This window comes from Panthera leo, chromosome D4 (assembly GCF_018350215.1).
Source record: "Panthera leo isolate Ple1 chromosome D4, P.leo_Ple1_pat1.1, whole genome shotgun sequence".
Taxonomy (NCBI): Eukaryota; Metazoa; Chordata; class Mammalia; order Carnivora; family Felidae; genus Panthera; species Panthera leo.
The window spans coordinates 31164899-31190498 of record NC_056691.1 but is presented as its reverse complement, the minus strand read 5'-3'; the positions used below and the strand labels follow the sequence as shown (position 1 = coordinate 31190498).

Here is a 25600-nt window from a genome sequence, read left to right as displayed (position 1 = left end):
GATGAGTGACTATTCTAAATGTTTTTCCTAAGGACAAAATGTGCTCCTCCATAATGGGATAAGAGCCACTCTAAAATGAGAAGTCGATCTCACTTGGATGCATTTTATTGGAAAACACTCACCAGAGGTCAATTCCTGCTCCAACTGGTTAGAGAACTAAGCAGACCGTGATATGTCATCACCAGATTCCATTCAAGGATTAATGGCTCCAAAGAACAAGATGCCTCTCTAAGTCTTCCTGTAATATTACACCCAAAAGTGACTTGTCCCACCATTCCAGTCCCTTGTGCACACCGAGGGTCAGAGGATGGCTTTTCACAAGTCTCAGAAGAACAGGGTACATGGATAATCCAGTACATGTTCTAAATCATCACTCTTAGCTCAGGCCAAGTCATAGCCCTCATGGGACCAGCCAAAACAGAAGCTTGTCTGCCCTGAGCAGGTCAGGTAGCAAGAGATGGAATTTATTTAGAGCTATCTCTCACCACAAGTGAAGGCTGCAATGTCCCTGAAAAGATATTGTCTGATTCTGCTACTAATTAGGCTCAAGTGACCTTGAAAGTCTCAGGGATTTCTGTAACTCCTCCACTCCTATATAAAGGGGTGTAACAATGAGATTGTAGGACAGTGCCCGTGGCCTTCACAAATCAGAGCTGAGGAGTCAGGAGCAGGTCTGTGAAACTTACTCTCCTTTGTACCCCAGCAGGATATCAGCTCACCTGCAAATTCATCTTTAAGGTACAGTGTGTTGAACTTGTGTTGTCAGGTGTCAGATCAGCTCACATTTGGGGCTGGGAATTGAGACACACTCCTTATATGTTTGTCTTTTTTTGGCCACTTGGGCTCATTTTCTCTCTACTTTGAACACCTACCTTGCACCAGTTTGGGAATAGATTTAGACAGAGGCTTTCCATGTCTGATTTCTATGTGTTAACAATGCACGAATTTCAAGTTAAATAGTATATTTTAAAAAAGAGAGAAATCTGTGCTGATCTCACAGAGTAAATCTCTCTTAAGATTAAACAAAATGTAGAATATATCTCATATTGATTGATGGATAACTTAGTCCCAAGGAAACATTCACCATAGCTCCCCAAGCCATGGAGGCTTCTTGGAAAACTGGCAGTCAGAAGGATTAATCTTTAATTTTGGGTTTTCACTTGACTGAGTAAATTGGGATTTATGAGATTAAACTGCAGAATTTTCTTTCGTTTTAGTTTCTATGATTGGCCATCACGTAATGCCCTGAAAAGATGTAGCTCTTCTTTAGATAGACATAAGTACATGATCCTCACACGAAGTCAAGGTTTAATAAATGATATTTGATTAAAGTGATATTTATTTAAAAGGAGTTTCAGTACTTTTTAAGTGTAAATTAATCTATAAAGTAAATTTAAGAATTGCCATTGGAATTATGACTTTTCAAACTAGTAATGAATTACTGCCAATAAAACTAACCCTCTCGATAGATATTAACTTTAGTTTAAAAAAAAAAAACTTTTGCTATAAGGAATACAGAGAAATAGAACTGTTCATTTATCAGAGAATAGCTCCTTTTTGCTAAAGGTCTAATTATTGATATTTGCCCTTCACTTATATGCAAGGCAATCAGGTATTCTTTCCCATCTGGGAGTGAAGAAACTGAAATACAAAGCCCCTGTACTGTTGAAGGCACAGATTATTCCATTGAACTTGATGCTGATGGATTTCCCTATTAGAGCCAGAGAGAATGTCAAAGAACCTCCATTCACAGATGAGGAGACTGAAGTGAGATATCTTTGCCAAAATCTAAAATAAAAAAGAAATATTTTAAACAGAATATGACACTCATAAAATAATACACATTTAAACATATATAAGAAATAACTATATGGTTAATAATAATATAGTTGAAATAACATAAGCTAAATACCATCCAAAGAAAATAGGAGAAATAGAAATTTTAACTGGCCATTTCAACATATCCACTATTAGAACTTTGAGTATTTCTTTTTATCTCAAACTATTTTAGAACAAAATATCAAAACAATTCTTTTTAGCACAAGAATGCAATAAAACCGGTTAAAATTTATGTTTGTTTAAATGATGAGTACTTTTTACGTTTGAAACATAATATCATTGAAGCACATACTGACTGTATATCAGCATACCATGATTTGCTTATTCATTAATTCAGCAAATATTTTTTAAGTGCCAACTACTTTCCATGTTCTGTCTTGGGGTGGCACATCTAGGTATGGTCTCCTGAGTACAAGACCAAAAGCTGTGCTTTGCCTTTTCACAAAGAACTGAATACATTGGTCTTTTCTGCCCTAGTGGAGACTAGAAGTACTTCTTTATTTTTTTTTAATATTTTTTTATGTTTATTTATTTATTTTTTGAGTGAGAGCAAGCCAGGGAAGCACAGGAGAAGAGAGAGAAATCTCAGCAGGTTCCACGTGTCAGTGCAGAGCCCCATGTGGGGCTTGAACTCACGAACTGTGAGATCATGACCTGAGCCAAAATCAAGAGTTGGACACTTAACCTACTCAGCCACCTAGCTGCCCCTGGAAGTACTTCTTTTTTTTTTTTTTCTTAATATTTATTCATTTTTGAGATAGAGACAGAGCATGAGCGGGGGAGGGGCAGAGAGTGAGGGATACATAGAATCTGAAGCAGGCTCCAGGCTCTGAGCTGTCAGCACAGAGGCAACGCAGGGCTCAAACTCATGGTCCTGGCTGTGAGATCATGACCTGAGCCGAAGTCAGACACTCAACTGACTAAGCCACCCAGGCGCCCCGGAATTACTTCTTTAGAAGAGGGCGTTGGGGCACCTGGGTGGCTCAGTCTGTTAAGTATCTGACTTCGGCTCAGGTCATGATCTCACAGTTCATGAGTTTGAGCCCTGCACCAGGCTGCGTGCTGACAGCTCTGAGAGCCTGCTTCGAATTCTGTGTCTCCCCTCTCTCTCTGCCCCTCCCCCACTCACACACACTCTCTCTCTCTCTCTCTCTCTCTCAAAATAAATAACCATTAAAAATTTTTTTTAAAAAATGAAGAAAGAAAGAGGGCCTCTAAGTCCATAAATATTCCAACACTCATGTAACTGCAGAGGGCAATATTATACACTCAACATATGAACAGAAGTTTATGCTCTACATATACTTATATATATGAACAAAATGTATGATTCACTGCAATTTTTATTACTAGATCCAGACAGGAATTAATTTAAATGTCCATCAATACAAGAATGATTAAATAAATCATGGAATATCCCTAAAAAATGGGGACCGTAAAAAGCAAGGTGGGCTAGTAAGGAAATATTTTCTTAAGTGAAAAAGCAAACTTCAGAACAATGCATGCAGTATGGTCCTATTTGCAAAAAAGAAAATGTTATATACACATATGCATGTGTGGTAAGGTCCTCTCCCTAAAGAAAGAAAGAAAAAAAAAACCTCAAGGCAACCTGGCTATGAGCATACGTGACAACACCCCTCACAACCTTGTAACATGAGACCACTTAATCAGATTGCATGTTTGTGTGTTACCATATATGGGAGACAAAGAAGTAGAAAATGTATAAAAAACTACACCACGTGGCATTCCGGGCTCAGTTCTTCGGGTATGAACCCAACTGAGCCGAGCTGACACAAATAAAGTTGCTTCTTGGAAAGAAAATCCTCAGTATCACGACTCTCTGTGCAAGAATCCTGCTACACATATGCACATAGGCTTTCATGAAAATGGAAATATCATCATTAACAGTGGATATCTTCAGGAAGTATAGCTGGCTGCAGTGAGGAAGGAGGAGAAAGACTTTTCATTTTGTATCCTTCAGTACTTTTTTGAAGTGTTCTGCTATGTACATGTACTATATTTACATTTTTTAAAATGCAATCTTAAAAGACCATCTTTGTTAATTGTGTAAAACTTTGTAATCCATTGGCCAAATTATTTGGGAGATTTCCTGCTGAGAAATATTGAATAAATTATGGGATGCAGTAATTATCATACACGTCCCCAACTACATGGACCATGACAACAAAAGGAAACAAAGAAAAAACACTGTCCTACAATATTCAGGGAGAAAAAGGAAAGTGAATGCACCTCTAAGCTTATATATTTCTCCTCTCAAGTGTCCTATTTTCTTCAGTACTGTCACCAAGTGTGCCAGCAGTGTTTGCTTTCCTTGTCAGCCCTGCTGCTCCCTGTCCCTCCTCCCACTCCAAACTTCCTGCTGACTTTGTGCATTTCGACACAGCCGCCTCTCACACCTCTTGAGTTTCCAATGAATTATGCTTTATTGATCACAATATTTTATTCTCACTCAACAGGACAATAGAAATGATAAAGGTGGATTTGTTCCAGACATTCCATTTGCTAAAAATGAAAAAAAAAAAAAAAGTTTCTGGAAACAATAATTTGGAGAAGTTGGAATCTGGTTAGAGCCCGCTCTTTCTGTTCAGAAAAAAACAATAAAAATAACTAGTGACAGTTAGCCACTGGGCTGGGATTTTTGGTAAAGGCAGGGAGAGAGAAACAATATTTTAGCAAAATTTTGTATTTTAACCAACTTACCTTTCAAAGTTTTTAATAGGAATAGAATACAAAATTTGCTAAAGAAGCTATCATTTTTAGATCAAAATTCTTTGGGGATTTTTAATTGACCAGATGAGTGGTGTCAGCACAAAAGAATTATAGGTGCTTTGTCTATTGGACAAGCAAGTCTAAAATGCACCCTGTGAAGGGTACCCTATCAAGCAGGCTCCTTGCTTCAGAGTAGTTTAGAGCCCCATTAATGGGACAAGAGTATGGCGATCTAGCTCCTACTCCCAATTCAGCCGGGTGTGGAAGCTCTCCATTGTTTCAAAGGATTTGGGAAGACACAAACCCAGGGACCTGTGGGATGAGTTTAATGGCTTCTCAGTTCCCTTCCAGCCCCAATTAGGTGATCAAATGGAACCACCTAGAGGTGACCAATATAAACCTGCAGTGGTTAACAGTGACCTGGGAGGTGGAGGAGGCTACATTCTGTTTTGGTTTGTTTTGCAAGGTTTTATTTTAACTTTACACATGTCCAGGGTATGTTTGTTTTGGAATCGAAAACATAGCGTTAAAAAAAAAAATTAAAAAAAAAAAAAAAAATTCAGGGGCGCCTGGGTGGCTCAGTCGGTTGGGCGGCCGACTTCGGCTCAGGTCATGATCTCGCGGTCCGTGGGTTCGAGCCCCGCGTCGGGCTCTGTGCTGACAGCTCAGAGCCTGGAGCCTGTTTCAGATTCTGTGTCTCCCTCTCGCTGACCCTCCCCTGTTTATGCTCTGTCTCTCTCTGTCTCAAAAATAAATAAAACGTTAAAAAAAATTTTTTTTTTTAAAAAAAAGAAAACATAGCTACATGGCTCATGGGGAACTCGGGTTTTCCCTGTTAGTCCCTATAGGGTTCAAAGACTGGTGACCAAAGGCCAAATCCACCAACAGACATATTCTGATGTTTCATACAATACTTTAAAACATCTTAAATTCATTACTAACTTTTTAAAATAAGGAGATTATATGCATTTTTAAAAAATCAAGATTTCCAGCTTCTCTTGGAAAGCTCAAATATCTGGTAACACTGGGAACGTGCTCCACTGGCAAGTCAGTTGGAGCTGAGTAGGTCCTTCAAATGGACCATACATTCTAGAATTGGCCGCAGGGAGCGGCCAGTGTTCTAAGCAGAGTGTTCTAAGCACATCTGGACCACACAGGCTTCTGAATCTGTGGCCTTTGATTTATAGGTAATCAACATTAATTTATAGATATAAACTAGACAACCCAGGATTTTGTTAAGCATGTACTGTGTCAGTTACTAAATATTTACCACAGCAGCTTTTTCAGTTGAAATTCATTAACTTTGTGAAAATACATATGGTTTTATTTTACAGATGAGAAAACAAAGACTTATTTCTGTTGTTGGGTAAGTAACTTGCCCATATGGGATGCAGGGGTCTCCTAACTCCTAGTGCAAACTGTTTTCCATGACACAGGTAGGGCTGTGCTCCATGACACTGTTGGCTCTGATAGGATTCCTTTGTGTGCATTGAAAACACTCCTCAGCAAAGAATGGCCCATAACTGTCCACAACTGTCCATAGTGTCAAATGTATGCTCTTGTATAAAGGCCTTTTTTTTTTTTTTACTTTTTATTTTGAAGTCATTTTGGATTTAGACAGAGTTACAAGCTTGTCACCCAGTTTACTCTAATGTCAACATCTTAAATAACCAGATACCCTTATCAAAACTGTGAAATTAACGTTTGTATAATAAAATTAACTGCAGACTTTATTTGGATTTCTTTAGTTTTTCCACTAATGTCCTTTTTTTTTCTGTTTGAGGATCCAATCTAGGATACTACATTGCATTTATGTGGTAGATGATAGATACATACATACATACATACATACATACAGATGATGATAGATAGATAGATGATAGATAGATCATATATTTACATTACAATGTCTCAGTCTCCAATATGTGACAACTTTTCAATATTTCCTTGCCTTTTGTAACCTTGACACTTTTAATGAGTCGTGGTCAGGTATTTTGTAGAATGTTCTCAAATTTTAATTTATCTGCAGTATTTTCATGAATAGATAATTTTCTGGTGTTAGGAGAGGTATACCACGGAGGCAATGTGCGCCTCTGTCAAACCATATCAGGGGCATATAATATCAACATTGCTCATTACCAGTGATGTGCACCTTGATCACATGGGCAGATTGGTGCTTTTTTTCTCCACTGTAAAGTTACTATTTTCACTTAGTCACCGAGTCATGCCAGATGCAAGGAGAGGAGAATTCAGCTCTACCTGTGGTCATATGTTAAAACCACCACAGTAGTGGGGCACCTGGCTGGCTCAGTCAGTTAAGCGTTGGACTTCGGCTCAGGTCATGATCTCGCGGTTCGTGAGTTCAAGCCCCGTGTCAGGCTCTGTGCTGATGGCTCAGACCCTGGAGCCTGTTTCAGATTCTGTGTCTCCCTCTCTCTCTGACCCTCCCCCGTTCATGCTCTGTCTCTCTCTGTCTCAAAAATAAATAAACGTTAAAAAAAATTTTTTTTTAATAAATAAATAAATAAAATAAAACCACCACAATAGTTAGTTAATTTGGGGAGGAATATTTTTGAGGCTATGCAAATATCTTGTTTGCAAAGTTTCATCTGCTAATTTTAGTATTCATTAATAGATCCTGCCTGTAGCAATTATTATTACTGTGGTGTTCTCATGGTGATTTTCTATTCCCCTCTTTCCTTCTACATTTAATTCATCAGAATTCTCCTGAAAAGAATAATTGTCCCTTCTCCCTCATTTATTTTTTTCAATAATGTATATCAGTTTGGATTCACTCTTTGGATTGTAACTAATATGAGGTTGTATATATTTGTTACTTTGTAATTGAGAGTTCTTCCAGGGTGCCTGGGTGGCTCAGTCAGTTAACGGTCCAACTTTGGCTCAGGTCATGATCTGGCAGTTTGGGAGTTTGAGCCCCACATCAGGCTCTCCACTCTTAGTGCACAGCCTGCTTTGGATCATCTGTCTTCTTTTCTCTATGCCCTACCCCCGACCCCAAAGATAAATAAACATTTTTTAAAATGTAATTGAGAGCTGTTTCAAGTTGCCTCCTCAGTTTCTTGCAATGGCTCTATCTATTTTTTACTTTCTTACTTTTTGGCATTATAAAATACTCAGTACAGGGGCGCCTGGGTGGCTCACTCGTTTAGTGTCTGACTTCAGCTCAGGTCATGATCTCACAGGTCTTGGGTTTGAGCCCCACATCGGGGTCTCTGCTGTCAGCACAGAGCCCACCTTGGATCCTCTGTCTGCCTCTCTCTTTGCCCCTCCTGCCTCATGGTGTCTCTCTCCTTCTCTCAAAAATAAACACTAAAAAAAAAAAAAAAAAAAAATTAAAAAAATACTCAGTACAAAAAACTTTAAAAGGTAAAGTGTGTGTAGGGATTATTTACAGAGTTTAGTGATCTGAATAAGAAGTTGGGAATAAATGTGAGAGAAGAAAGCTAAATAGCAATTTTTCTCTTGAAAAGAGAGAAAATTAATTTTTATTTTTTTAACTTTTTATTTGGAAATAATTTCAAGATTGTGGAACATTACAAAATAGTTCAAAGAATTCCCATATACCTTTAACTCAGGTATTCCTATCACCACCCTGTTTGCTTTACTATTTGCTTTACCTATCTACCTATTTTTTCTGAACTTTTTGAGAATTAGTTGACTCATGAGCCTTCACCTCTAGCTAACTCAGTGGGTACTTCCTAAGAAGTCATTCTCTTCCATAACCACAGCACAGGTGTTAACTGCAAGAAATTTAACACTGATATGATCATGTTATTGTCCATATTCCAATTTTGTCCATTGATTCAATATTGACATTTATAGCATTTTGAAATTTGATCAACTAACTATATTGATGTTCCTGATCTTACTGGCCCTCATCTCCAGCTGGATGCCCAGAGCTCTCTCCTCCACAAGCTGCTGTCTGCTCTAGTTACCAAGGCTCCTGACCAAGCCCACAGGGACTGTCAGGACTGACAGTGTAGGTTGGACCTGGGTGGATCCAAGCAATATTCTTGAAGAGCATCTTGGGGTAATTATATCTCATGATGATAGACACTAATTAGTCCTTTTTTCTTTTTTTTTTTTTTTTTTTTTTTTTTTTGGAAGGTAAACTTTTCCCTAAATGACTGGGGAAAGTGGTTCAAACTGTGGGAGGTGATGACAGGATCTTTGGAGTCAGACAGAGTAGTTTTAGAGCTCAGCTCTGGCATTTACTGGTTCTGAGATTTGGACAAGAACTTAAACCTTCTAAGCCTGGCTTCTTGTCTGTTGTCTGGGGAAATAATACCTACTTCCCAGAGCTATTGATATCATTAAATGAGATAATTTTCAAGATCTTATTAGCAACTGCAAAACATGATTCATTGCTCACCGTTACTAATACATGATGTCAGCACCCAATGAGTAAACAGACCAGGAACTGTGAAACCGACAGGTCTGGGCTAGATCTCTGGCTATCCCCCTTGTTACCTCTGGAACTAGGGGAAAGTCACTTAACCTCTCAGATTCACTTCCTCATCCTCAAATAAGGGAATAATAAAATCTAGCACAATATGTTGAGAATTAAATAACATTTGGTACTGTACTCAATGTGGGTTGCTAATATGAATATAAATGATGATAATGAGCATTTTTCCATAGACCAGATATTATGTTCAATGCCTTGGTTGGTAATCTCATTTAATTCTTAGAAAAATCCATTTTTTTAACATGAGAAATTTAAGCTTTAGAAAGGTTATGTAAGTTTCCCAAGATCACATGGACTCAAAGCCCCTTCTTTATTTATTTAATTATTAGTTACTTGAACAACAATTGTTGGTCTCCCCTTTTAATGACTTATTGTCATCCCAGTTAATTCAGACAAACCCCACAGAACACAACAGGGCTGAGTTATTATGGACACATTCAATACAAGTATTTTTTTTCTTACATATCTTCTTTTAGTTAAAACTTCCAACTACTCAAGAACTCACTCATACTGCCCCAGGTGGCTTTTTATTTCACCTGCGCCTTTTCTTAAGACCCAAATATCACACTGCGGGCAAAATCTGAAGTGGCTTTGAAGGATATTAATTGGAGGAAAAACTGTAGAGAGAGACTCAAGACTTAAATTCAAATAACCCGACTGGATTTTGGAAGGCAAGTTAAAAAAAAAAAAGTTTTTTTCTGAAAAGATGCTACACTGAGGAGAACCACTTTCACATAATCCTCCAAATTCCATATGCGAAGGAGGAGAGGAGAAGAAAACTCATTCCACTCTCTGTTCAGTGGGACCTAAAGATGGAATGGGAAGAGAAACTCATCAAAGCATCTTAGGCCTATAATCAGCTGCTGTCATCTTAGCAACTGGACCTAGAAACATCATTCCTAAAGATATTTTCACTGAAGGTGAAAAAAGACCACCTGAGAGGAAATGGGCTGGTGTCTGTGTTCCCCAGTAGCTATAGAGGCAGAATCTCCAGATGACAGAACCAGCATTTGGCAGAATGGGAAGAAGAAGGTTACATTTTACTATGTACTGGTATAGGAGGAATCAGTGCCCTGTGTGTGTGTTTGTTTTAGTCCTTATCATGACACATATAAAACTGATAACAGTTGGCACCTCTGACAAGGTATCAGAAAGGAGAAAGGAAGTTTGTCATAGTGCAATAAGCCTGGAATAATCTTGAAAAAAAAGTTAATCTAGTTCTGCCTTGATAAAGAATTGATGACTTGCACATTGCTTAGAACAAACTTAACCAGATGCGTGCTTCTCATGTGACCCAGTTCTTCCCAGGATCTATCGTCTTTCTGGCTGGCTGACTGGCTGGGTAGTGTGACAGTGGCAAGCACAGGCTTTGAAGCTGGGTAGGGTTTCAATCTCAGCTCCATCACCATGGAAGTGACCTTGGGCATCAATGACCTTGGGCAATGGCTTGCCTCTTTGTACCTCCTCTGTCAAATGTGGATAAGAATAAGATTGTGAGAGTTGAATGCAAGATGTAAAGCACTTTGAAGAGTGAAGGGTATTCAGTTAGTATTCAATAAAGCCAGAGATCACAGATAAGCAGCCCACCAGCCAGTAGGTGAATGTGTGGCAGCAAGTTTAATGTCACATTGGTGGGGGGAGGCCTACTGCATCCTTGGACTCACTTCCACTCTTTGTTGTCTCGTAAGGGCTGAGTATCCATTGCCAATACCCTATTGTCAATTTTAAAAAGAAATAACTCTCTGTATTCAGGGTTTTTTTTAATCAGAATTAGAGATACAAAAATGATAAATGCAGTGAATCTGATATATATTTTTAAAGGAGGCGAAGCAGATACCATTCCTAAGTGTTAATTATGAAAATACCCAGAATAACTCATTTATGTGGACTTCTGGCCACTAGAGTTATCTAAAATTGCTCCTCCCGAATTTTGAGCCATGGGGGGTGAATAATAACACAGCTCTCTGAGTATTAAGAAAAAGAAATTATCCTATATTCTTAGAGAATATGTTCTCTATATTCTTAGAGAATCTCAGGATTAGAGTGGGACCAAAAATAAATCAGAAGCACTCAATGCTCACTTGAGAAGCCTATTCCTCTCCAATCTGCACCTATAGTGAGAAGAAAGCAGCAAACTAAAATTAAGAAAGGATGAATGTAAAGATCCAAACTTGGATTTATAAAAGAAAAAAAATCACTTGCACAAGAATAGAAGGAAGACACTTGAGTTTGAAAAGTCCCTCAGTAAAATATAGGAACTTAACCTCAAAATCTTTAAAAGTGACTCAGGAGATTTCAGGTAATTGACAGGTTTATGTGTCCTCACATTCCATAGTATTTTTATTTTGTGACTATAAAAGCAGTACCAATCTGTCCCACAGGAGATCACAGAGGCTTTCTCTTCTTCCTGATCCCACTCAGAATAACTTGGGAAAGTAATGTCTTTTCACCCTCATTGGAGCATCTATAGGGCAGCACCATATACATAGGGCATATAGTGGGTGATTTTCTCTGCCTGGACCAGCTACAAGTGCAGAGAGAGTAACCATCAGTGCTTAGGTTTCTCATCAATACTCCCAGGGAAAAATAGACTTTTTAAATTTTCTCTTCCCTGCCTTATTTATATACATTCTTAAACATATTGGGCATCACTCAGTGAATGTGATTATAGGATCTGACCACAAAGATCCCCAAATATAACATCTTAAGTGATGTAAGAGTGAAACTCATCACCAAGAGCTTTTGCTAAAGGCTTCTCTGTATGCAGTCCAACACTGGACCTCAGACAAGAAGGGAAGCATCTTATCCCTGAGATCTAAGGAGTTCTAATTCTGACAGCCCAGCAACAGATAAATAAACCTTAAATACATGCTGAGTCAATAAGGAGCAAAGCATTTAATATCATGCATAAACTAAAGACAAGAACTTATTTAAGTGGTAGTTCAAATTCAGTTAACACTTTTGATCTCTTACCAGGGATAGGACAACAGATTGTGAGCTCCCCAAAGACAAGCATGTACTGGGTTGGTATATGAACATTTAGGGAGTGAATAGCAATATATTTGGCACTTTCATCCATATTACCACATTTCATCTCCACTTTGTGGATGATAGAACTGGGTCTCAGAACACATGAAGGGCTTATTGCCCAAAGTCACAATAGTGACAACAGTCCTGCCCTCCTATTCAGCTCCCTGGCCATCCTGGCTGTCAGGGCATGGCCACCAGGGAAGGTGACTGAGGTAGGACTGCAGTTGTGTTGGCAGGCAGGACAGCTGTCTCCACACATCCCCTAGTAGGCGAGGCAAGGCTTGGTGAAGAGTTCCAATCCTAGTTGCTTCAGGGATGACAGCAAGAGAGACTGGCCAATAAGGACAGTATCCCATGCTCAGGTGCAGAGGCAGGAAAAGGGCTACACAGAGAAACTCAGTAGGAAGGAAATCAGCAGAAAGAAAGTAAAATAGTTCAGGATGCCCTACAGGGAGAGCACAGGGAAGAGGTTTTAAGAAAGCTAAAGAAAAAAACCATAGTGCCAAAGCTGCAGATAGAGAATTCATCCCTTAAGAAGGGCAGTGAGGGAACCCTCAGACTGCATCAAGGAAGCCATCCTTCTTTCAGCCAGCACAGTGTTCTGTACTTGAATGAGGTGTCTCTACAGATGACCACAGTGCCCATTGCTTTCTGTTGTGCAGATCCAATAGCTTTACTCCTTTACAATACCTGCCTGTTCACTGAGAGTATCTAAATTTATGATTCTTGAAGTCTTCTCAAAGATCACAGCCCTTTGGAGGGAACAAGAAGTAGAGGCAGCATGCATCAGATCCTTCAGATCCTGCTGCCTGATTTCCTTAGGTCTCACTTTGATTTAATTTATTCCTTGAGTGTATGAACACCACACTGCTTACAACTGCTTCTCTTAACCTAGCTCATAATTATGCAACTACAGTGTCTGCTAGAATAAATCTTCCTTCCATATCCAAACCACACCTTTTTCCCAAATTGTGTAAACGTGAAACGACAGGATGATGTGAGCAGTCTGTGTGCCTGCATAGGCCTCTTTTTTTTTTTTTTTTTTTTTTTTTTTTTTTTTTTTTTATGAAAAAGTCTTTAGAATAAAATGTTATTGTAAATTTCAAGAAAAGAAAAAAATTCCAGTAAGTACCTATTTGGCCAAACTATCTTTTCTCTGAATACCAGATATCTAATATGAACTTGAAATGTTTAGGAGCATTTTGCAATAAAGGAGTGTGTGTATAAGTCATGCATTATTACTCTTGGTATACTTAAGTTACATGTTTGCATCAATGCCTTATTCCCTGCTCAAAGCAAGCACTATTTTCTTATCTAGCATTTATACAGGCAGAATCACATGAGGAAAATAAGAAAATTTAAGACACCTCCACAGCTTGAACTAAATCTATAGGAAACTAACTGCTATAGGTGAGGGCAGGGAAAATATGACTTCATGTGTGGAAGTTAGAGGTGGTTGGGGCCATAGACTCAGGATTGGTTGACATGCTTAGAGCAGACCTTTTGTTACCTCTAAGAAAAGGCTAGCTCTGGGCCTTTCCATGGCCAGCAAGCTTCTTATGACGTCAAAACATCATAAAATATAGAAAATTCAAGACATGATTAATTTATCTACTCATTCAGTCTTGCCACCACCGACTCTAGTTCTATGAGTTCTGATGTATATTTTTAACAAGTCTTTCAATGTTGAGTGACTAAGAATTTCTTCAAATTCTGTGCATCCATTAGCCTGAATCCATTAGCCTGGGGGAGAAAATAAGTGGAAAATAAGCTCTTAGTAGATGGAGTCTGTGCTACCTCCAGGCCAGAACTTCAGAACTCAAGCAGGGCTCAGACAGAATCTGGAGAGGCTCTCTCAGGCACAACACAAACCTCCTGAAACTAGAGAAGGCAAATATATTTGAGCACATCCCCTACTCAGAAAGTACAAAAATCGCCTTCCAGACCCTCCCTCAGCATCTGAGATAGTTCAGAGGGGACATTGGCAATTCCAGGCCAGCTTTTTTTAGAAAAAAATTAGCTTGACAAGGGTCATTTAATTTAATGAAGAATAACTGAGCACCTATTTTTTGTTCCAAGATATCAAAAACAACAGCAAAACAGTAAGGTCCAGGTCCTCCCTAATCTCCAGCCAGAGCTAGAGCCAGAGCTCTTGTCTGAACCAGTGCTCATCAGATGGATCTTTTCTGCAGTCCTTTGCATCTACCTGCCTGCCAAGCAGGCAGAGACGGATCTTTTCTGTAGTCCACTGCATTTAGCTCCCTGCCAGAGCCACTAAGATCTGGAAAATGGGCAATGTTCACATAAAAAGTAAACCTTTTTTAGCATTAAACATGTGCTCTTTCACGGGACACACACACACATGCCACACGAGCTTGCTCTGTATATGGCCATCTCCAGATATAGTGGCCATTTCTTGTGATGAGAATCTCAGAGCCAAGAGTACCCACTTTGAAGATGGACAGACCTAGGTTCAAAGTCCCACTCTACCACGTTCAGTTATGAGGATAGAGGCAAATTCTATTTCTCAGTTTCCTCATCTGAACAATGAGTGTAGAATCACCCAGCTCCAAGAGTTGTAGGGAGAATCAAATGCAAGTGTGTATAGAAGGCCTATCACACATTATGTGCTCAACAAATGGTAGAGGTTATTGTTACTCTGTGAGGAAAGATGGAAAGAGCTTAACATTTGTTGATTGCATATTTGCCATGTTTAGAGCTTCTGCATGTACCATCTCATTTTATATACATATACACACAACTGTGAAGTAACTGTCAAGACTTCTTTCTTTAAGTTAAAATCACAACTATCATAAAAATAAAATGAACAAGAAATAAATTAAATAAATAAATAATAATAAATTAGTCAAATATTTTATTTAATTTATTAATTAATGGGAAAACTAGTAAGGTATCACAACTAATTCAAAAAGAATTTTTAAAAAACATACAGATGTAGGATATCAAGAATACTGAAATGAATTAGAAGTAGATTAAAATTGCTTGGTATCCACACAACTATCAGTTGCATTCCCCTGGACAAAACTTATTTGACTCTTTATGTTCAAGAATCATTTGCATTACTATATTTTTTCTATAATTTCAGAGTTGTAAAATAGCTCAAAGACAATAAAATGGGGAGGCCCCTGGTAGAAGAAGATAATCTTTACGGGTTATTAGACACCTTTTTTGTTTTTGTTCATTTCAAAATTTTTTTATTATATTTTCTGACAGAACCACTATTATTCCCATTTGCAGTTGAGAAAAAAAATCATAGTGACTATGTAATTTGTCTACAGTCACAAAAAGTGTAAACGGAAGGGTCTAGATTCAAACTCACCTTTCATCACTCTAAAATTAGAGTGGCTCTAGGATTTCTTTTTCTTTTATTTTTCAGGGGATGAACAATCAATATATCCGTCGGGAAGTCTTCTGCTGTGAAACTTGTCACGAACTCAAAAGCTTCTGGGAAAAAGAAATTAGCAAACAGACTTGTTACAGGGAACTGGAGGAAGACCGTCAGGGAAGGAGCGCCCTGAGAAAGTATGTGGATTATTTCTCTACTATTTTTTAAATTAGATTTCTATAGAAATACACCAGATTGTGAATATGGGAGACTGAGTTCTATTCATTATTACTGTTCTAAGAATGCAAATGTTCAGTATGGTATGGTAACGTCAGTGCAGCCATGAGAATAAAGGAAAACAAGACTTGGATGAAGATTACATTCACAGGTCTCAGAGGAAGGGTCACCACATACTATTTAGGGCCACAGGGGAAGCAAAAGACAGAAGCATGGGGAACATCTAAGCCAGAGTTTTTATTGGAGTTCCTGAGCAAAAGGCAAGGCAGAGCAGAGTAAACAGTTTAGCACTGTCTAGTTTGAGTAATTCCAGAGGGCTCTGGCTATAGATGTGCTCTCTAGTTGTATGGAACCTAGCCCTGGGGTGATTTGGGGCGGGGAAAATATGGCTTCACAGGTGGAAGTTAGAGGTGATTGGGGCCATAGACTCAGGATTGGTTGACATGCTCACAGCAGGCCTTTTGTTACCTCTAAGAAAAGGCTAGCTCTGGGCCTTTCCATGGCCAGCAAGGTTCTTATGACGTCAAAACATCATAGAATATAGAAAATTCAAGAGATGATTAATTCATCTACTCATTTAGTCTTGCCACCACATTTACCAGGGTTTCCAAATCTAGCATTATTGCCATTTAGGGCCAGATAATGCTTTGGGGTCAGGGGGCTATCCTGTGCTTTGTAAGATGTTTATCAACATCCCTCAAAACATTATATTCCAGTAGGACTCCCATTCCCATTGTAACAACAAAAAATATCTCCTGATATTACCGAGTATCCCCTCAAGGGCAAAGCCACCTCTGATTGAGAACCAGTGACTCATAAATAAGGTTGAGCCTTTTTTGTATATAAACAAAAATGAAGTTCTATTATTTATATCTTGATAAACTGAAAAAATCTTTCCCCCACCTTGCCTCTGTTGTAATCCCCAGCACATGAGGTACACTAAATTTAAGTCAACAGAACAGAACTATGAGAGATCTCACATTTGGGAAGATACTTATTAATATTCTTGGGAGAAGGCAAAGATGGTATTCCCCTCTTTGGCAAGTAAACTTGTTGTTCTAGCCAAAGGAATCTGTGGAGAGGAGAACATATCCTTATGTGAGAAGACATGTGTCACATGTGTCAACATCACTTGGAAAAAAAGAGCCAGCACCTGCTCTCACATGTGCAGAGCCTTGGAGCAGACAGATCAACTCAACTTTTCAGAGACTATCTGGGTTCTCTGTCCCTAAAATGGGAACAGCTCAGTCAAGTCGTCTATTTTGCTAAGACACCCACTCACAAGTGGAGTGGCAGCTAAATATTCTGCTGGCCAGCGAGGCACTATGTCTCCATGTTTCTGAACATGCTGAGCTGAAAACATGTGTAGTTCACATGTGTTGAACCAACATCAACTTCTAAAAATCTTGATTAACCCCTGAGGGGAAATAACTTCTCTCCTAGCCAAAGAAGAGCTCTGCCATCATTCCAGCTACATTCCTATTTATCCAGCAAGCAAAATCGGGCTTTTCTAGATGCTAGAAGAGTCACACACTAGAGCATCCAGTCCTGGAGATTCCAGGAGAGTGAGGAAAATCAGTTGTGTGGTTCATGCCATCTTCTGCCCCCAAGTCGTGGCCCACAAGCCAGGAAGCCAAATCCCATCATGAACCCTATACCGCATCTTCCCGTCCAGAACCCTCAAGGTATGGGATTAAAAGCATAATTTGTGATATCATTTTATTTTTGTCGAAATACATACACAGTCCACCTGTATATACAAGAAAAATATTAAAAGAAAATATGCTGATACTGAGTGATTAGTTTTGATTGGCAGAATGGCAGATTTTGTGTGTATGAGCTCTCCTAGCTTCTCCAAAGTTTCTACAACGATTCTGTGCCATTTTCTAATTAGGCAAAATGAAGTTATAAAAAAGGCAACTGATTGCAAATGGTCATAGAACAAATGAATTTACAAATAATTAAACAATTTTGTTTAAAATGTTAAAATACATGTTTAAACAAATCATTCTCCAGATTCCCATGTGCCTCAGAAATGACCCCCTTCCAAGTGGGTGCAGTTTTCTCTCCCCTCTATAACCAAGAGAATAAATCTTCAAAATGTGCTCATCATGAAACATTTCATCATTGTGTCCCACAAATAAATGTTAAAGAAGTGGACAGAGCCTCTGCATTGAAAATCTTAAGGAGTGAGGAAGTAGAGGCAGCTTCCTATGGTTTGTTTGCTCCTCTGTTGTGGAGTCTCATTAACCAGAGCTATTTCCCTTGTCAGCTGTGAAAAAAAGACCCAAAACCTAGTGGTTTTGTTATTATTTTTGTTAAATATCCCAGATTTATTTTCATACCAAGAGCAGAACGTTGGAATATTTGTTTAGATCTGAGAAAATAGTTTGAAACAGAGTAAGAGTGTACCTTCCAACATACACTTGCAGACCAGTGAATATCATAAACCCTGAAGTCCCTATTCTATCCCTGTGGTCTATATCTCCCATACTCCACTATACATAAGTACACTGGACACACATACATAATACTCACACTCTTTTTTGATTCTACTCTCCACTTATAAAGGCAAATTCAAGCCTCTTGAACAATACAGAAATATTCAGAGTGAACACTAAAAGACAAAAACCCTAAAAGTTCCCACCAACACCTTTGCCGATAGAACAAAATCAATATTGCTTTATGTTCTTCTCGGCAGATCTGACTAGCAAGACTTGTGGCAAAGCAGGGTAGAGTGCAAACAGGTGTTTCACCATGGACATGCTTGTTAGCACACTCTCCTGCAGGTTCACTGACAGAGGAATTCAGCCAGAGCTGCAGAGAATCAATTTATCCTGGCAACTGGTGTGTCTAGCAGAGGCCTTGGAGGCGAGATCATGAGGCGAGATGAGGGACCTCAGAACTGGAAAGCCCCTTACCCTCTCTGACAATGGCCAGAAAGAAGCAACACAACAGGAATAAGGGTGGTCCACAGAGAAGTTGAAAACTGTTTGCAAATAACTGATGGAGACAATCTGAGGAAAATCAAATGCAGTGTAGGTACTAGGACTAAACCTCCTGGTTTGTTGGGGCAGTCCAGGTGTACGTCTATCATTTTGTTACAGTTATGGATCATAATTTCCCTTTTCATTTTAAAAGTATCTCCATTTAGGGGCACGTGGGTGGTTCAGTCAGTTAAGCATCTGACTCTTGATTTCTGCTCGTCATGATCTCACAGTTCGTGAGTTCAAGTCCCTCATTGGGCCTGTACTGAAAGTGTGCAGCCTGCTTGGGATTCTCTCTCTCTCCCTCTCTATCTTCCCTTTCAGCACTCTCTCTCTCTCTCTCTCTCTCTCTCTCTCAAAATAAATAAACTTTAAAAGTGGGGTGCCTGTGTGGCTCAGTTGGTTAAGCATCTGACTTAGGCTCAGGTCATGATCTCAGGGTTCACGGATTTGAGCCCCACATCAGGCTTTGTGCCGACAGCAAGGAGCCTGTTTTGGATCTTCTGTCTCCCTCTCTCTTTCCCTCCCCTTCTCATTCTCTCTCTCTCTCTCTCTCTCAAATAAGTAAATGAACAAATAAAATAAATGTTAAAAAAACTTAAAAAAAAAAAGTACTTCAGTTTAGATGATAAATTATATGGACACCTAAGTCTAAATGATCAGCCTGTAATTATAACTGAGAAGTTAAGGAGAGTCATCAGAAGGTGATATAGGTCCAACCTCCAGGAAAGAGAAAGGGAAGGAAGTGGATGCTCCCCACAGCAGCAACTCTGAGCGGTGCATTTTTACACCCATCATACCCAAGAAAAGTTAAAGCTCCTTTAATTAATGAATGTATCCACATTATATTAAAAAGTCCATTGAGTTCCATGAAATACACAGACTGCAGTCCTTATTAGTGAGCTTTAAAAGATCTCAGTGACAAGTCATGTACATTGGAGGAAGATTCAGTTATAGAAACTTTCAGAGACGCTTATAACAAGGCAGCAGTTTGGTTACAAATTAAGATGCATACTTAACAAGTATAATGGAAAATATAGCTTATGAAAATTACTAATAGGTGATATCAACAGGTTATATAAGCTCAATAAATCATCCCTTCTTTTTTTTTTTTTAAGTTTATTTATTTATCTTGAGAGAAAGAGCACAAGCAGGGTAGGGGGAGAGTGAGAGGGAGAAAGAAGATCTCAAGCAGGCTCCTCACTGTCAGCACAGAGCCACGGACCCACGAACTGGTAAATCACGACCTGAGCTGAAATCAAGAGTCACCGACCCTTAACCAACTGAGCCACCCAGGCACCCCAGAAAATCATCACTTCTTAGATAAACCATGCAAGGACCTCTGAGGCAGTTGCCTGCTTATGAGAGAGAAGCCATTCTATGTTTTATCTCATCTTTCAAAGAAGCAAACTGTATTTTTATGTCCATTACCTTAATTTAATCTAAGGTAGAGTGAGGGTAGGTCTTATCATTATTCTCCATAACCCTCATTCTTCTCTCAATATTTCAACTTTCGATCTTTGGTTGCTAATGTAGCTAAGCAACAACTACACCTAACAACAGGATGACACTCCAGATTCTTTCCATTCTTTCCTGGGCCCATAATTGAGCAGAGTTTTAAGTGAGAACTTTCCAGAAGCCAACTTAGCAATAGGTGCCTGGAGCCTTCAAAATATTTATACCCTCTAAATTACTTGTCTCCAGGAATCCCTCTGAGGAAAATAGGTATATGAAAAGAGTAATAAGTATTATCATTACTCATTTTAGGGTTATTTGTAAGAGTGAAAAAATTAAGACTGAATCCAACTTTTTAAAATTCTTTATTATATAGTCTGATCTTCCTGCGTTAAGCATGCATTACTTTGCTTTAGCATTGTTATGAAATGAATTGTGTACCTTCACACATTCAGAGTGTGACTGTATTTTGAGATAAGGACTTTAAAGAGGTGACTTGGTTAAAATGAGACCTTTAGTGTGGGCCCTAATCCAATCTGACTGATGTCCTTTAAAAAAGAGGAGATTAGGATGCCCAAAGGGATACCAGGTATGCACACACACCAGAGAAAAGGTCACATGAGAGTGAAGCAAGAAGGCTATCTGCAAGCAAAGGAGAGAGGCTTTGGGAGAAACCAAATCTACTGACACCTTGATCTTGGACTTCCAGCCTCCAAAGTTGGGACCAAATAAATTTCTGTTGTTGAAGACCCCCAGTCTGTAGCATTTTGTTATGGCAACTCTATCAAACTAATTAAACCATTTACCCAATCTTTTCATTGTGGTTGTTTTTATTCTTATGAAACTAACACAAGCACATTTTTTTTTAACCAAGCATCACAAAAGAATATATAATTAGAAGGGAGTTCCTTCTTACTTGGGCTCCTAGACTTGCTCTCTAGGGAAAGCTGACATCAACAGTTTCTTGTATATCTTTCCCAAAAACTTCAAAATGAATAAGCAAATAAATGTGTGTGCTATATTTTTATGCAAGATGAGACTATACTTCTGCACCTTGCTTTTTTAAATTACTTGGAAGTTTTTCAATATCAGCACATTCAGTTCTTCAAATGTTTTCCATTACAATGATGTTAACAATTAATTTGACCAATCACATCAAAGAACACTTAGGTTGTTTTTTGTTTTCTAGCTTCACAAACAATGTTGTAATAAGAATACTTGCACATACATTTTTGCATACATGGACAAGAATTATGGGATATGTTCATAAAAATTAAAAAGTCAAAAGATGAGTTGGTTTTTTTTGTTTTTTTGTTTTTTTGGTTTTTTTTAATTTTGATAGTTCTTGATTTCTTGTCTTGCAGAGAAGTTGTATTCATTTAAACTCCCACCCTGAGTATGGGAGTGCCAGGTGGAAAGATTGCTCACGCTGTGTATTGTCAAACTCTTAATCACTATTAATCTGATGGGTGAAAATAGCATCTCACTGTTTTAAACTGAATTTAATTAATTATAAGTTTGGTTGAGATCTTTTTATATGTATAGGAAACAACTGGATTTCTTCTTCTGGTACAGCCAATTTATATCCTCTGCCCATCTTACTGTAGATTTTTTCTTAATTGATTTATAAGCACCATGCACTTCTTTTCATGTATGTACAGTTCTATGAGTTTTGACAGGTGCTTAGAGTCATATAATTACCACAATCAAGATATGACATGGTTTTGTCACTCTGAAAAATCCCCTCATGCTGTTCCTTTATGGTCATTTCCTCTGCCAACTTCCAGCCCCTGGCAACCACTGATGCGTTCTCCATCCCTATGATTTTGCTTTTTCCAGAGTGTAATAAATGAAAAATATAGTATGTATTCTTTTCAGTCTGACGTTTTTCACTCAGCAAAATGTATTGGGGATTAATTCTTGTTGTGTGTGTCAGCTGACTATTCCTTATCATTCTGTTATATGGATGTATCACAGTTTGGTGATCCACTCCCACTTGAAGGACATTTAGGTTACTTATGGTTTTTGATGATTTGAATGAAACTGCTGTAAACATTGACATACAGATTTCTGTGGAACACAAGTTTCCATTTCTCTCGAGTCAGTACCCAAGACTGAGATTGCTGGGTCATATGGTAAATGCCAAACTATTTTCCCAAATTACTGTTCTATTTGGCATTTCCACAGCAATGTAAGAGACTTTCAGTTACTCAGCATCCTGACCAACACTTCATCTGCATTTAGTTGTAAGGGTTTTTTTTAATTTTGTTGGAGTTTTTTTGATGGAGTGGGTTGAGGGGGGTCATTGTTTATTTGTTTTCCTTTGTGTGTGTGTGGTCATTCTATGAGGTTAGTGATAACTTATTGTGTTTTAATTTGCATTTTCCTAATTATGTTAAGCACTACTTTTATGTGCTTATTTGCCACCCATACAACTTCTTTGGTAAAATATCTGTTCAAAATTTTTACCCACTACATTATTTTCTTATCATTCAGTTTGAACTTTATATATTCTAGAAACAAGTCCCTTAACAGATATGTGATTTGCAAATATTTTCTTCATTTATGGTTTGCCTTTTATTCTCTTTACAGTATCATTCATAGAGCAAATTTTTAATTTTGATACCCCCAAATATTCTTTTTTCTATGAATCATGCTTTTTGTGTTGTATCTAAGATTTTTTTTTCCCTAATCCAAGGGAAATAATGAATATGTTATTTTGTGGGGTTATCTTCTAGAAGCCTTAGCTGACAGCAGGATTCTTGCACAGAAACTAGTGACACCTTTCTGGCCTTTCTTCCCAGGAAGCAACTTTATTCATGCCAACATGGTCTCAGTTGGGTTCCTACTAGAAAAATTGAGCCTCGAATGCCACCTAGTGTAGCCTTTTATTAATTTTCTACTTCTTTGTCTCCCATATATGGGTAATGTAAAGACATAATCTGATTGGCTGGTCTCATGTTACAGAGTCGTGAGGGATATCACATACACATATAGCCAGGTTGCCTTCCCTTATCTAGAGGTCTTTTCATACAACATTTCTTAGGGAGGGGACTCTTGTCTTACATTTCATATTTAGGTCTGTGATCCATTTTGAGTTCATTTTGTATAAGATGTGGAGTATAGACTAAAGTACATTTTTTGAATATGAACGTATGATGCTCCAGCACGATTTGTTTTAAAAAAAAATATCCTCTCTCCATTGAGCTGCTTTTGCCTCTTGTCAAGAATCAATTGGCTGTATTTGCACATACTTATTTCTGGATTCTATTCTGTTCCACTGATTTATTTGTTTGCTCTTTCATCAGTGCCATACTGTCTTGCTATACTTGTCACAGAATCAAGTAATGTGAGTCCTCCAGCTTTCTTCTTCAAAATTGTTTTGGCTAATCTACTTCTTTTGCCTTGCTATATAAAGTTTATCAATATCTACCAAAAGGTCCTTCTGGGATTTTGTTTGACATTATATTGAATCAATTTAGGAAGGAATAAATTATAAAAGCACATATTCATAGACTTTGCTCATTTATCTATTGATTTCTTCATTAATTTGTAAAAGCCATGTGTTTCTCAAAAATATTTGTTAGAAAAACAAAAGACTTCAATTGGACCATCAGATGTGGAGGTAAAAGCAGTAAGCATTTGTATTTTTCCTCTCCTCAGGCTCAGAGAAGAATGGAAGCAGAGACTGGAGAAAAGGCTACAGATGCTGGACAATCCTGATGAGAAGAAAAAGCAGGCAAATACGGTGGGCTGAGAGCCTCCTGCTTCATCCACTTCAAAGATAACAAGCCACCAAGGGCACTCTTCTAGGAGAAAAATCTAACACCCAAGTTATGTTGATTTACTAAGCAGGACACTCTCTATTTGCTTTCCCATTTGTAAGGGATTTACATGTGAAAACTCCCCCAGTGCTAATGGGAGTCATTATCCAACTCAATCCTCTCTGCCATGGACAGGGTGACCGCCAGTGGGACAGGGAAGCTCAGGTTATTTAATATAAAAAGCTCTTAGAATTAGCACTCCCCAGGTTTCAATGATCCAAGTAGTGTAATTTATTTCCACATTTTCTTTTCATTTTGAAATCTGAATGTTTGATCTAAGCTTACCAAAGGCGATGATCTGGATAGGAATTTGGCTTCCCTGGGTCTTCTAGAAAAACAGAGTCAATCTTTTCTTCCTGTCACTGCTTTTTGCGAATATAGCTATTATTATGAAAATAACTGGTAAACAATACAGTTTGAAAATGAACTGAACTAATTATTTTTCCCTTCTCTTCATATGAATTCTTTTCTCATAAACATCTTTAACTAGAAACATGCAATGAAAATAAAATAATGCTTAATAAACGTGGTTGCCCTCTCTGGTATGTGCCCTGTGTTAACTCCCTCACGCCTGTCTTGTTTAGCTCTCTGGTGCTAGAGCAGCTCTGCTGGCCCCAGATACATTCTGGAATTTACAGTCACCCTCACTGTAGCCCCTTCTCAGTTACAGAGCATGACCGCAGGGTGGGAGAGGTTCTATCTGTCACAGTAGCTAGGGCTCTTCTTCCCATGGTTCCTCTCTGGGGGACGGAGAGAGGAGTCCTGAGCACCAAGGAATGCACATGGCCAGAGAGATCCTGGGAAGATAATCTGAGACAATGCTGGGGAAGGCATCCATCCCTCATAAATGCCATATAGTAGCATAAACTGCTTTCCTTGGAAAACTAAAAGGGCTTCTCACAGCTAAGAGAGCCATGGAGTGGCAAGAGGGTTGGAGAGGTGATTTCACATCCCCATAGTTATAAGATCCAGGCCCCTGCTACAGGCTCTTCTCCAATTTGGGTATAAAATATAAGCAGTAAACTACAGCTGGGAAAAATCTGAGCAATGTTTGGAAAAAGAGGTTAATAATAAAATACAATTTTAGTAAGGACAGAGAACTATGGGAATACTTAGGGGATTCAGGTATGGTAATACATATTTCCCTGAACATAGGCGGTTCAGGGAAAGCCCACTGGGAAACTGCTATTTAAGCTGAGACCTATAAAATGAGTAAAAGTCCATCTGCGAAAAGAAAAGGGGTCAAATGTCCTGGACTGAGGAGAATGGCACATGTGAAGAGCCAAGAGGAGCATTGAACTGCAGAGCAGAGGGGACTAGGAATTCACAGGGAAGTAAAGAACTGGAAAATGTGTGTCTGTGACACAGACTGAAGAAGGAACTGTTTTATAGGAGGGTGGAAAGATGAGCAGTGGCCTCTAGAGCCCAGGCTAAAGATTCCCAATTCTGGGGGCACCTGGGTGGCTCAGTCGGTCGAGCATCTGACCTTGGCTCAGGTCATGATCTTGCAGTTCGTGGGTTCGAGCCCTGCATTGGGCTCTGCACTGACAGCTTAGAGCCTGGAGCCTGCTTCGGGTTCTGTGTCTCCCTCTCTCTCTGCTCCTCCTCTGCTCATATTCTGTCTCTCTTTCAAAAATAAATAAATATTAAAAGAAAAAAAAAG

The 25600-nt window shown here is 38.7% G+C and overlaps 1 protein-coding gene across 1 annotated transcript; it reads left to right on the top strand.

Moving 5' to 3' along the window:
- The first annotated feature begins 659 nt into the window (after positions 1–659).
- FAM240B (family with sequence similarity 240 member B) lies at positions 660–24201 on the top strand. Its single transcript, XM_042913761.1, has 3 exons — positions 660–738; positions 15486–15631; positions 23777–24201. Exons 2-3 carry the CDS (start codon positions 15489–15491, stop codon positions 23868–23870), a joined length of 237 nt encoding a protein of 78 aa, XP_042769695.1. The 5' UTR covers positions 660–738; positions 15486–15488; the 3' UTR covers positions 23871–24201.
- Positions 24202–25600: the final 1399 nt, after the last annotated feature.

Bases quoted from the DNA above. Each gene is read 5' to 3' on its own strand.
- FAM240B (XM_042913761.1), top strand. From the start codon at position 15,489: ATGAACAATCAATATATCCGTCGGGAAGTCTTCTGCTGTGAAACTTGT. The intron at 15,632-23,776 runs GTATGTGGATTA...TCCTCTCCTCAG, and splicing joins GGAAGGAGCGCCCTGAGAAA to GCTCAGAGAAGAATGGAAGC.